This window comes from Drosophila suzukii, chromosome 2R, assembly GCF_043229965.1.
Source record: "Drosophila suzukii chromosome 2R, CBGP_Dsuzu_IsoJpt1.0, whole genome shotgun sequence".
NCBI classification, from domain to species: domain Eukaryota; kingdom Metazoa; phylum Arthropoda; class Insecta; order Diptera; family Drosophilidae; genus Drosophila; species Drosophila suzukii.
The window spans coordinates 5,785,027-5,798,362 of record NC_092081.1 but is presented as its reverse complement, the minus strand read 5'-3'; the positions used below and the strand labels follow the sequence as shown (position 1 = coordinate 5,798,362).

The 13,336-nt window shown below is 42.4% G+C and overlaps 2 protein-coding genes across 4 annotated transcripts in view; one reads left to right on the top strand and one right to left on the bottom strand.

Moving 5' to 3' along the window:
* The window catches only part of Hs3st-A (Heparan sulfate 3-O sulfotransferase-A), a 57,831-nt gene that overhangs the window by 18,405 nt on the left and 26,090 nt on the right, over positions 1–13,336 (top strand). For both annotated transcript variants that reach the window (XM_065863192.2, XM_017085386.4), the window contains one exon: positions 11,228–11,257. The gene's annotated coding sequence lies outside the window, so the exon portion shown is untranslated. The remainder of the gene's footprint in view (positions 1–11,227; positions 11,258–13,336) is intronic.
* Positions 5,427–8,491, bottom strand: List (Lithium-inducible SLC6 transporter). Of its 2 annotated transcripts, XM_017085387.4 has the most exons (7): positions 7,869–8,485; positions 6,922–7,296; positions 6,446–6,635; positions 6,107–6,389; positions 5,870–6,046; positions 5,697–5,797; positions 5,427–5,635 (listed from the first exon to the last, which is right to left on the bottom strand). In XM_017085387.4, exons 1-7 carry the CDS (start codon positions 8,360–8,362, stop codon positions 5,564–5,566), a joined length of 1,692 nt encoding a protein of 563 aa, XP_016940876.2. In that variant the 5' UTR covers positions 8,363–8,485; the 3' UTR covers positions 5,427–5,563. The 2 variants fall into 2 exon arrangements, 1 of the variants encoding a protein (XP_016940876.2); XR_010653508.2 differs by lacking the exons at positions 5,427–5,635; positions 5,697–5,797 and having other exon boundaries at positions 6,107–6,349; positions 7,869–8,491.

Genomic DNA, 13,336 nt, shown 5'->3' with positions numbered 1-13,336 from the left:
GCAGCGAGACGAGAAAAGTAAAATGAAAGAAAGGGATATTCCTCAATATGAACGGATAACAAGGGGGCGAGAGCACAAAACTTTTGCCATTTGCCAGGCCAAAAACTTTGCCGTCAATCGTTGTTTTTGCTGTTGTCGCAGGTGCTCCATCCCGCCCACCAGTCGCCCAGTTGGCTGCCACGCCCCCATTGCGTGCAGCGAAACTCTTTGACATTGTCATAGTCTGTCCCTTTCTGCGGCGGAGTTCCATGTCCTTGCCAAGCGTGTCCTGCCCCAAAGTCGCCCGGGATCTTTGGGGACGGGGAAAGCTTTATTAAATTTTCGCTAGCTTATAATTCAAACTGTAAGCAGACAGCACAAATAAGAGGGAAATACGGGGCGTGGCCGTAAAGGGGCGGGGAGTTCTAGGGGCTTCTCAGTCGGTTGGCCAGCAGTTACCTTTGTCCTGGTTAATGCTTATTGCTTGGCGCCTTTGCTATCTACACATAGAGAGTACCTTGGGTTTCAGCAGTATAAAACTGCTTTAGTACTTCTAAGATATTTCATTTTTTATAAATAATTTAGATAACATTTAAGAAGGAAGACATATTAAGCGACGGGGCATCGATGTGTGTGTAACGACTACTGTTCTACGCTGTTTGTGTGGCGGCAGAGACTGAGCAGAGCCATTCCCTATGCCCGCTTAATGTCCAAGTCCAAAAAATCAAAATCCCTAATTAAGTTACATATTGTTAAATTTTTTTACAAGTCCTAACTACACACATTTATTTTATTTTAAGTTATATTACAAATAAAACAAGGGAGAACGCTATAGTCGAGTACCTCGACTATCAGATACCCGTTACTCAGCTAAATGGAGATATGCAAGCAGCAAAGCGAGATTAAAATGCGCCACCTACCGGCGGTATACAGATTTAAGCGTTATGGGCGTTAGAGTGGGCGTGGCAAATTTTTTTTTGGATCAATCGATAGGTATTGACGAGACCAATACATTTCAGTTAAAAATTTTTATCTAGCATGAAAATTGTGGGCGTCACAGGGTTTTGCGGTTTGTGGGCGTTAAAGTGGGCGTGGCAAACTTTTTTTTGGGTCAATCGATAGGTATTGATGAGAACATTACATTTCAGTTAAAATTTTCTATCTAGCATGAAAACTGTAGGAGCCACAGTTTTGGGCGGTTTGTGGGCGTTAGAGTGGGCGTGGCAGTCTACTGAAACAAACTTGCGCTGCGTAGGAAGCTCAGGAATCTGCACGCCAAATCTCAATAGCCTAGCTCCCATAGTTTCCGAGATCTCAGCGTTCATCCGGACAGACGGACAGACGGACAGACGGACATGGCTAGATCGACTCGGCTAGTGATCCTGATCAAGAATATATATACTTTATGGGGTCGGAAACGCTTCCTTCTGCCTGTTACATACTTTCCGACGAATCTAGTATACCCTTTTACTCTACGAGTAACGGGTATAAAAATAGTACTTGTAGTGTTCCTTAAGCGAAAAAATCTAAAATGAAATATATATATAAAGAAAATCCCGATACGTTTTACAAAGAATCGATCATGAGTTATTTTCTGTGTGTATATATAGGAACAAACGCTAGGTGGCGTGTTACAGTGGTAAGCCATTTCGGAAACAGTCGATTTGCTGCATGCATATCCCCATCCCTCTTGCATCCCTTAAGCTGGGTAACTGGTATCTAATAGATGAGGACTTTGACATAGCGTTTTCTCTTGTATTATTTTGTCTTTCCTATTAGTTGGCATTCGGCAAATGTTTACCTACCAATACAGTTCTAGACTATGAATATTATTTAAATGTAGCCTTTTCCTAGTTTTCTCGCTGTGTTGAGTGCTCTTTTTGGTTTTGCCCGTCTGGCTTCCCCGTGGCGCCGACGTCACCATCATTTTGTTTGCGTATTTAGATTTTAATTTGCGATAGAAACTTCTTAATAGGATTTCACTGTCTCGCTGCTTTCACTTTTTGCCACGCATTTCCCTGGATTCGGCTTGGATTTTCGCCATTTCCCATTTTCCCACATGCTGACACACGGGGAGACATGGAAAATATTGTTTCGACATTCGCATTAGGTTGTCAGTTGGCGTGAAGCGAACTCCTTTCCGACTGCTAATGAAGCTCGAATTTGGCAACAAACATTTGTGAGCCTACATAAGTGGGCGAAGGAAAATGGGAAAACTGATGGGGAGTGGCCGAAAGAGGGCTCTTCGTCGTCCATCCTTGCGGCGTCCTTAATTGTTTGACTTGACTTTCTCCCACTCCCCTGTCAGCTTTTCACCTTTATCCTTCTTTGTCCTCTCGTGGGCATCGCGGTTTTCTGCTGACGTTGCTGTTGCTGTTGCTGTTTATTCTCCCAGGTTATCCGTCTCACCCATCTTGCCTTTCTTCTTAGCTTTTCCACATTTTCCTCATCTGCTGGATGCGTGGGCAGCTGCTGAATTATGTAATAAGCGTAATTGGCTTTCCCTGACAGGAGCGCGGGCATGGGGGCCAGATCGTTTCTGTTTTAATTTATTGCGACTTTGATAAGCGGCAAATGCTCGTAAATGACATAAATTACCAGAGACAATGCCTCAAGATGAATCAGTAATTTCCAACGCCACCACGTGAAAATCATAAATAAATAAATTAATGCTGTCTAGACGAAAGAGAGAGTGCGATGGGGAGGGGAGAAAGTGAATATATCGATTAGATTCATTAGGTAATTGCCTCGTTGGGTCAGAACGAATTTGTTGAGAGACCCTCGAAATGAGCGACCCGAAAGGAAATCAATGAAAAACCCAATCGACCGTTTTCACTTCAGTCCCTTTTTCCCCGACTTGGATCCATATTGAACACAATTAAATTTCACTTAAGTGACAACGTCAAGGGGTGGGCTATATGGGCTATATAAGGGAAATGAGGCGGTTGTATCGGGAGGAGTGGCCTGGGAAAGTGCGCAACTTGTGGCATACGGCACGTTAAGTATACGACATGTTGGCCGGGCCATAATACTGCGACAGATACTCGGGGCAAACACGATAAACGTTTTAAGTCATCGAATCAGGTTGTTGCTGGGGTAAAGGAAAAAAGCATAAACTATTGCTATAAGTTGGCTTAGTGCAGCTGACAGCCAGACATGACAGTTGGCGAGGATTTCCCTCCTCCATCCTCTCAACTCCCAGCTCATATTTATAATAAGGAGCTGGAGATGTGGGTCTTGGAGCAGGTCCTGCATCCTGACAAGAGACCAGCTGGCAGCTGCTTCCGTCACTCAAGTGTGCTGAATTCGGAGCACGAAAGTGGCTCACAGGTACAGCTCCATCTGCAGCACACGATGATCATTATCCTGATGATGAGGATTCCCACTCGAGCGGATTTTGCATTTCCGGCTGGAGTCTGTCAACCGAGAAAATACCTTAGTTTTGTGAGTGCTTGATGCTCATAAAACGGATGTTATGTTTCCTGCACTGATTAATTAGGCTTTGCTTTTGTTTTTACTAATGTGTCCTAATTTGCTAAGTTTAGGAAGTCAGGTACAAATGTTTCCTATAATTGTTGTGAGCTTTCTGCAACGTTTGATCACCGTGCATTAATAATACAAAACCTACTTGTAATTGATACATTTTATGAACATAATAGCTCATTACCCAAAACCACAACGTTTGTAATATAATATCAGCAAATATAATTGAATAAAAGAGGTTATATTACTTTTAGTTAATGAGAAAATATGATATGTGGTTTCATAAAAAGCGTTATATAATATTCCATTTGGTATTCCAAATATTTTGTAGTAATTCGATCAATGTAATAATTGATTGCAATGCATTTCGAATGAATTTTCCAAGGTTTCCTTATATAGAACATCAAATTTGTTGCTATCTGTTTTACCCTACAAAAAAAAAACAAAGCAATTTGGCAACACTGTTGCATGTTGTGTGTTGCACTAAAGTGTAGTCTACTTTTTAGCCAGCCCTGATGACAGGGGCCGAATCGGGCTTTTGGCCATTACTAATAATGGGCGTGGGATGTGTGAGTGGCTCTCTTCCGCTTTCTCTTCTTCTATACCTTCCTCCTCCATTTCTCCGGCGGCGGTGAAAGTATGTCAAGATTTACGCGCATCGTTAAAGCAATGAACAACAACAACAGGGGCAGACCTAAAAAGGAGGCACGAAAGAAATGAAAGAAAGTTGTTTGCCGCGCATACGTACGTGTGGCATGTGTGTGGGAGGTGTGTGGGAGTGTGGGTGGGCGTGCCACACGCAAGCGGGCTTCTAACGGGAATCTCCCTGCTCTTCAGCACTAACGACACGTCAGTCAAAGTCAACACACACTTCAATTTCATCTGCTGCAGGGGATGAGCCAAAAATTTAACACTGCCACTTTTTTTGACAACACAGAGGCGCCCGAAAAAAAAAGAATATGTAGTAAATAAATGCGCTGTCATATGTGTGGGGCATTGCAACAGACTGCGAAAAGTGGGGAGCTTGTTTCACCATACCCATCACCCTACCCACTTTTTTGCGCTCTTGCATATTTACTTTTCAACTTTTCAACTTTGTCACATGCTACAGACATTCTGATTTGCGACCTCTCTCCACCCGCCAAATGAATGTGTCGAACAGCAGCTAACCAAATGTTTTATTTACAGTGCCCTGCTGCGCTATAGTCCCCGTTTTTCTTCCTTTTCTCCCGCATCCTTTTTGTCTGAGCTGCAGGTCTTTGTATCCTTTCAAAAGGATATTGCAATTTGTGGCCAGTTTTATGGACTATGTTTTACGGGCTTCTCAAATAAGCTCACAGATAGAAGGTGATGTTGCTCAATGGTTGCTGGAATGCATTTTGAAAATTGGCCAACCAATTTGTTTTCTTTAAAAATATATCTGTTTTTAGGTGTATATATCCTTTTTAAAATGGTTAATTTGGTTAATTTACAAAATAATTTTTTAGAGATCGGTGTTGTTAGAAATTACATATTTAAAGAAGAAGTTCTTTATCATAGGACTGATAAAAAATTATGCTTCTGTTTATGATGTTTGCTATCCTACTCAGCGATCGAAGTGGTTTATCATGTACACAACGCTAGAACAGGTTGGGAATTATAGCGTAATAAACTTCTAAAAGCTTAGCAAAGCCCAAAAAAATGTCTAGTACATAAGTATATTTATCTGAAAGGGTATTCCAAGGCCTGGTCCCACAATGCAACCATCGTTTCTTGTTTTCATTTAGTATTTGCGCATTTCCGCATTGCTGACATGTCTGACATGCCAAGCGGACTAGCACAAACAGAACTAAGGAGTGCAACTGCCACGCCCAACTGGAGCTCTGCCCTGGGGTAATTAAAAGTGCTTGCAGCAGCTCCGACTTCCCCTTTTCGCCAGCTAAACTCCTTCGGGCAGTTAAACTGTTCCACCAGAATAAGCACGCTTTTGTTTTTTCGGCTCCATGAGCTTAATATATTTCACTTTACGCTACCCATTTTCATCTAGACCATATCAAATAATAATGCCCCTAGACTTCGGAGGCCATTACGTATACGCAGTGTTGGGGACTAAGCTAATTTTCTAGATGCTGGCATCCAGCTGAGCGTTGGCCGGTCCCCAAGTGTCTGACGGCTTGCATGCGGCACGTACTCTCTAAAAGGGGGGTATTTTTAGCGAAATTGTGGGGAAAGTCGGTGGAATGGGGGCAACTCACCTGCCAGAAGCTCCCGTTCTGGCGACGTTTTTTATAGATGGCATAGAGGGCCCAGCCGGGCAGCTGAATCAGGCCCAGAGTGGCCAAAAAACAACCAAATACTGTGTGCGAAAAAAGAGCAAGGATATTATCCTTGTAAAATCAAATACAAGGACTAGTATCTTTGGGCTTACCGTGAGCCATGGTGGGATAGCCCACACCCTTGTACTCCAGAGCGGACATGTCGAGCAGCATGTAGATGAGCACGGCGGTCATCAAACCAGGAGTGATAAATCTCCAGCACAGACGCCAGTACCAACCGGTCTCAATGCCCATCATGAACTTGATGTCCGCGCAAAAGCGATTAACTCCTTAAAGTTTATAAAGAAAATATAGGAATTGCTTAGATGCATATGTATTTATAAACCTACCATAAATCCAGGCCACAGCCACCAACTCGCCGATGGCCAGGATCAAGGCGGTGAAGGACACGCCATAGAAATCCACTAGGTTCAGGATAAACTGACCACCCGGGGTCATGTAAACAATGCTCACGGAGAAGCCCAGGACGGCCAGTCCGCTGGCCAGCTTCCAAATGGGCGGCGACCGTGATCCGAATTGGTCCCGGATGACGCGCAGGATGCAGGATCCCATGCCCACGGTGCTGCCAATGCCTAGGACGAAGAGCATGAGGAAGAAAAGGACCGCGAACATCTTTAGGTAGTTGTGCTTTAGGGCGCCCAGGGCGCTGGACCTTTGCGATACCTTACCTGTGGCACATACTCGAACTTGGCAATGGCCTCCGGGTACGAGATGAAGGCCAATCCGGCGCCGCCCTTCACCACGCTGCCAATATCCGAGTTCCCGGTCTCGCGGGCCAGATTCCCCAGGATCCCAAAGGTGATGCAGCCAGCAATTATGGAGGAGCAGGAATCCATGGTGGTGATTATCACAATGTCACTGGGGAGAGTTTTTTGTTGGTGTTATGAGAGGTTTATGGGTACTGAGTATTTGGCCTTGGCATTAAATTAATCTCTTGAAGCTGCTTTAGATTGCTTAAAGGCCTTAAGACACGGACCTAGTGAAAAATTGGGCCTATAGCTTATAAGCATTCAGTGAATTTATCAAATCCGGTTAGTTAGTTTAAAATCAAGCAAGTGTTAATTTACAAGTGTTATGGACTGCAAGCTTCATAAAGTTTGGTTCCGAGAGATTAAGTCCAAGGTTTAACTGCCAGTTAACTTACTTGTAGACATTCCGATTAAAGTTATTGTAGCTGGCATAGGTGATTAGAGTGCCAAAACAGATGGCCAGGGAAAAGAAGACCTGTGTTACGGCGGCATACCAAACCAGTGGGTTCAGCAGCTCCCGCCACTGCGGCTTGAAGAAGTATATGATGCCATCGAGGGCTCCTGGCAGGGTAACGGCTCTCAACAGCAGGATGAGGAGCACAACATAGGGGAATACTCCCAGGAAATAGGCCGCCTTGCCACTGCTTTTGATGCCGCGAATGAGGACTCCACCGATGATCAGCCAGGCCACTGCCAAACAGGCAACCAACTGCCAGTTGGGCAGACCCACTCCATTGTCTATATTGGGCACCTCGTGGAGGATCTCGCGTCTAAACGGGGAGAGGAAAAGGATTAAATAACTTAAGGAGACTTAGAAAAAATACTTATACCTATCATTATATGCACGCCATTTTATTTAATTTAAATTAACTGTGTTTAGGAGAACACTAAGTAACTATAAGACTAAGAATAAGTCACTATGTAAATCAATCTAGAACCATAATTAATGACCTGTAACATAAATACTATAAGGGAGCAATACTCTCACTCGTAATCTTCAAGTGCAGGTCGTTTTAAAATATAATCTCTGATATTTCTCAAAGGGATGGTGTGGATAACTCTTTAACTAAGGCAGGAAGATGCTGTTTCTGTGTAGGAGTTTTCAAGTTGAAAAATAAATTCACTTTTAATTCGGAACTTAACTGATGATGGGAGTATAAAATTTACACATGATTTATATTATATCTTTATAAATACCTTTTACAGTATCAATTAATGTGTCATTTATGATATGGGTTGGCCTTGAAAACCCGTAGTTCAAGCTAATTAGTTTTTATATTTCTGTCAGCCGCCATTTTAATGAATGACCTCCGAAAAAGTTTTCGCATTGAGAGATACTCACTCAAAGTACAGCTGAGCGGGTGACATTTTCCCGCTGCTATTCTGGGCACTGCCATCATGGCAATCGCTGCCCCAGCTTTCCCAGCAGCGACTCCACGGCAACTCGGAGCCGAAGGAGGCCAGCAGGAACCTCAGAGTCAAGGCCATAATGCTGGAGTAGTACGTAATGGAGGCGGCTGTGGCCAGGACCTGGCCCACCGCCACGCCCTTGAGCAGGGGGGCCATATCGAATGCCTTGACCACACCACGACCCGTGAACTGGCCCAGGGAAATCTCCAGATAGTAGACTGGCCGTCCAATTACCAAAAGGGCAATCAGATACGGAATCACAAAGGTACCGCCGCCATTCTGAAAGGCAATGTACGGAAAACGCCAGATATTCCCCAGACCCACAGATAGGGAAATGCAGGAGAACAGGAACTCCAGCCCATTGCCCCACTGCTCCGCCGGCTTTTCTGGCTTTTCCGACTTGGTGGAAATTTCTAGCTTTGCCATTCCGAGAACTGAGCACTTTGAGGTGGCACGCCTAACTAACCGCAATCGAGATACTCGGACGCCTTGAGACTTGGAAACCCAGACAGCCAGACTGCCGGACAGCCAGCTTCTCAGATTCTCGGATTCAATGTCAGGCCCACGCCGCAAGTTCTGTGCGGTTGATTATCTAGTTTGGGGCAGTCTGGGGCTGTAATCTCGTCAGAAATAGCTCGGAACGCATCGTGAAATCAGTCTTAATTGGCACTAATTAAAGGTGCTAAGTGGGATGCAGATGCCAGAGGCGGAATCCGAATCAGAATCAGAAACAGAGGCATTTTGTGTACAGATCCATTAGAGAGATCGTGTTTATTGACCGTCCTGACCGATGAATATATTTGTAAAGGGGTGAGGCGAAGGCGATGAGACCTGGCTTATGTTAGCTTGAATGAAAACAGGCTACGTAAATTGAGCCAAACTGCGAGATTGGAACAACCTGCGACAAATTGTGAAATGCGGAAACCAGTTCTGTTTATCTAAAAAGATTGCAGCTCGCTTGGATTATATTTAATTAAATAAAAGCACGGATTTATGTCCATTTCAAAGATCAAGTTTTCAATCATAAACTTTTTCGTACTTCCTCTAAAAGTTATTTCACAAGTTAAACATATTTCGGGAAGCCATCAAAAAGAATCTATGAAATTTCTTTAAAAGCACTATATTACCACTGGTATCTTTCCTGCTCTCATCTGTCTGACAGCTCTGGAAAGTTTTTAATAATTTTCAAGAGTTTTCTAATTAACATCCCTGGCAGGCTGCAACTTAAGTTGGCAAAAGAAGGAAGAGGGCCAAGAAAATGAAGGGGAATGCCTGGCTGAGGGGAAGGAGAGTGCAGATAGTTGGTTAAATGCCACTGAGCCGGTTGAGTGTGCCATTACGGTGACAATTTTAAATGGGTTTTTAACAACTTTCGCAGATTTATGGCAATTAAAAGCCTTTGATAATGCTGATTGCCTCCGGCTGCTCGACTGCGTGGGCATTGCAATCCCCGGTAATTGACTCTAATGCACATGAATGCCCTTTTAACATTACTCATTCGCTTTCGATGGCTTTCAGCAAATGAAGGTATTCTTTTAATGCAGCTTATAGTATTAAAATGAGGTGTATATATGACAATTATTTAATTTTTAAATTAGGGAATGACGACAGCAATTCGCAAGAAAAGGAGATACTTGATATAAAAATAAACGTGAATTCTTCAGAGAAGGGTAACTTACCGTTATAATACGATTAAAGCGTTTAGGGAAATGTAGCTTCCTGATTTTAAATCAGTAGATTCTTTATTGCTAATATAAACCACAAAATAAAAGTTAAGAACTGTTTTATGTGTTTAAGGTCAACACTTTTTTAAAGTCCTTTATTAAAAGTTCTCTTCTGACAACAAAATAAAAGTAAAAAATAACATTTTTTATAGCCTAATACTAGATAGGAATAGACAATTGTACTACTATGAATAACTACTGTCTATAAATTAATCGAAGCATATATGTTAAAAGTACCTACATTTGTATAACAGAATACTGTACTGTAAACTTTATGTGACTAGTGCTTTATATTTACGTAAACCTGTTAGCTTCAGCGCTAGGAAAATATTAAATAAATAGTGATATACAAAGTTCTGTACATACATAGCTGTTTTTTTAGTAACCATAAACAGTTTTATTCAGTTCCTAAACACATTAATCATAGTATCATATATACCAAAGGAACAACTTTTGCTTAAATGAGTTCAGCTATTGCTGCCTTAAATCACACTCGTTGTCCTATGCGATGGTTTTTGAAATGGAGAGTTGAATTCCCTCGTTTTGGAGTGTTTCCTTATTTAGTTGATTGTTATACGACTGGTTGCACTTGCTTTTATAGTTTTCATACCGCAAATTATCGCACATAAATAGCCATTAGCTGGGCGGAAGGCGAGGGGTGTGTAATTTCTGGTCTTCTCTCCTGGTGTTGGGTTAATTAAAGTGCAGTGCATTAGCTTGTTGTGGAGAATGTTGGAAAAGCGGGCCAAGAGGGTGAGCCAACTAACTTTAATTGCAGCTGTAAAATGTTGTTACTTGCGCACGCAGATTTCGAACGAGCAGCAACAATGGCAGCGAAATGAGGCAAATAAAATTGGGGGAAAAACTTTCTCGATGGCACAACCAGAGACGCATGTGTGTGAGTGTGTTACGGGGATGTGAGCATGTGCGTGTGCAAGGATCGATAGAAGGAGGGAAACCCGCAGCTCGTTTGCAGGCCCATTAACAAGCAAAAAATGAGCGCTGCAATTAGTTTTCCCTTTCTTGTCCTGCTGCCAACTCAGACCAACTCAGCCCACTCGGTTTCCGTTGCCATTCTCTTGTTTCGGGCTTTCGCCTAACAAGTTTACTGTTAAAATTGATTTCAACAGACTTTGTAACAACTTCCGTTTCCGCTTCACCTGCCTACGTATTGGTAATTCACCCACACACATGTGTGCCGGGCCCTGTTTAAGTTTCGCCCTTTTTTTTTGCCATCCAATCAACTTTTTGCCCAGCCCGTCAAATGCCACTTTTTTGCTGCTACTCTCTCGCTTCTCTCCACTATTTTTAACTACAATTTCATTGAGTTCACATTTAATTTGAAATTAATTTTTAATCAACTTCAATTGAATTAAAATGCGTTGACTGCGACAGCTCGCCAAAATGAAGCTGGTACCTTGAAATGCACCTCCTGCCCCTGCAATCCACTAAAATGGATGCCCTGCGGTGGTAGAGCTGTAAATAAATTAGCCCCATTTATTATTGAATCGAAAATGCGTTAATATTAATTATAAATTACATTTCGCCCATTCCGTTTTCGTTGCAGGTGCGTCGCCCAAGCGGAAATTAACTTTCGGTGAGTAGAGAAACTACAGAAATAAGTTCCCAGGCAATGTGTTATGCTGGCTTATGAATGGAGTACGTGTTACTGGGAAAATGGGTGGGTTTTCTCCGTCTCGTAGGCAGCCCCCTTTATTAGCTTTATTACAGAGAAAGAACGATAGAGAAACCTTTAAGATTAATTCATGTTTTCAGAAATATTTAGACATACGGGTTACATGTGATTACACCGTTTTTAACGAATGAACATAAAGTAATTCTAATTTAACAAAAATTAATTTTATGTAAAATGTTAAGAATGAAACCATCTTTATTTTATATACTAACACATCCTTCACCTCTAAAAATAGTACATCTTTTGACATGTTATTTAAGAAGGCATCTTATTTTAGCTTCATAAAGATTAGTTTTAAAATTTTGTATTAAAAGTATTGAACTTTATAAACTTTCTTTAAGAAACTGCGACTTCAACCCAAAATGTTGGTATTTCGTATAATAAGGAATCCTCTCTTTAGGTATACTGTAACGAAATGGTACAAATTCTCTTCTTTAAATTTATTTATACTAGTTTTGAAGATGATTTACACTTAATGGTTGTCCTATTTCAACATATTTCGACATATTTTTACATAAAAAACTACTTTTAAAATGGCAAATTGGTTGTATTCTTGCAATTGGGTGTAAAATTCTAAAATACATAAAGTTTTATGATAACAGTCAGTACTAAAGATGACCCTAACAATTATTCAAATTTGTGGTTACATACCATTAAGAGATTAGATTGTAGAAATACAATTCAAATTCAGAGAAGGGTTTTTATCCAGATAAGAGACCCCTAAAACCTTTTGTTGGCCCTTAAATTCCCTGTTTTCAGTCCCAGCTTTTCCCCCAGTGTCTAACTAACTTGAATTTAAAGGGTTTACGGCCAGCAATCAGTTCAGCTGCTGCGCGGCTCCCCTTGTTATTTGTTTCGCTTAGCGCGTGCCTCAATTATGACCAAGGTAACATCCACTCGAATGCATCGCGAGTGCCACCGGAGGAGCAACAGTAACATCAATGGCAACTTAGTTGCCCCGGCCAAATGTCAAGGGAGGTGGAGGGGAGGGGGCAGGAGGAGGCAGGAGGAGGGGGAGACCAGGTGGAAACTCCGGCCAAGTGTTTAACCCAGTTCGCAGTTTGGCGCACAGCTCCTGATCCAGCTTTAGTGGCCGCCTTTGTTGCCATTGTTGTCGATTGCCGCTGCTCTCGGTCTGTTTCGTTGTTTGCCGCTTGTTTGCTGCTCTTGCACTTGCGGCACGTAATTGTTGCAGTGCTTGTTGTTATTTCGCCGTGGCTGCTGCAAAAGTTATTAAAATGGAAAATGGAAAAGGCAAAAGCGAATCGATTATGCCGGATGCAGCAGAAGCAGCAGCAGCAGCAGCACGGCGAACTCTCACAATTGCTCCAACTTTGGCATACAAAACTTTTATTTCGGCACCAAAAGAAAGTCGGGGAAAAATAAAAGGGAAGTAGAGGAGAAACTTTAAATTGACATCGAATGGCAAAACCGAAAGCTGCTGTGGCAATACCTAACAAAAGTGAAAAGTTATCGAAAGTTTCCTTGCCGAAAAATGATAAGCCAGCCCGTTTTGATACCCCGAGTCCCCCCAATTTCCCTCCAGCAGTCACGCACGCTTTTCGATTAAGCGCAGGGAGCAAAAGACAAAAGTCCGAGGAAAACGGACTACGGGGCGTATGAGTAACAAGTATTTTTTTTAATACCCGGTGCTCTCAGAGTAAATGGGTATATTAGATTCCCCGAAAAGTATGTGTCATGTAGAAGGAAGGAAGTATTCTTGATCAGGATCCCTAGTCATCTAGCGATCTAGCCATGTCCGTCCGTCTGTCTGTCCGTCCGTATGATTGTTGAGGTTAGGCTTGCAGATTCTTGAGATTCTTGTGCCCATAATAGCCCATAACGCTTATCCCTGTCCAGCGCCCACATTTCTTAATATTTTGTAAAAGTATAAATGGGACTATGTTTTGATTGCTGAAATTGGACCACCCATTAAAAAGTTATAAGAAAATAGAGGAATCGACGCTAGGTGGCGCTGTG

Coding starts and splice junctions, on each gene's coding strand:
- List (XM_017085387.4), bottom strand. CDS start 8,362: ATGGCAAAGCTAGAAATTTCCACCAAGTCGGAAAAGCCAGAAAAGCCG. Junction 6,047..6,106: donor GGCTGTGGCCTGGATTTATG/GTAGGTTTATAA, acceptor ATAAACTTTAAG/GAGTTAATCGCTTTTGCGCG. Junction 5,636..5,696: donor AGAACGGGAGCTTCTGGCAG/GTGAGTTGCCCC, acceptor CCCCCCTTTTAG/AGAGTACGTGCCGCATGCAA.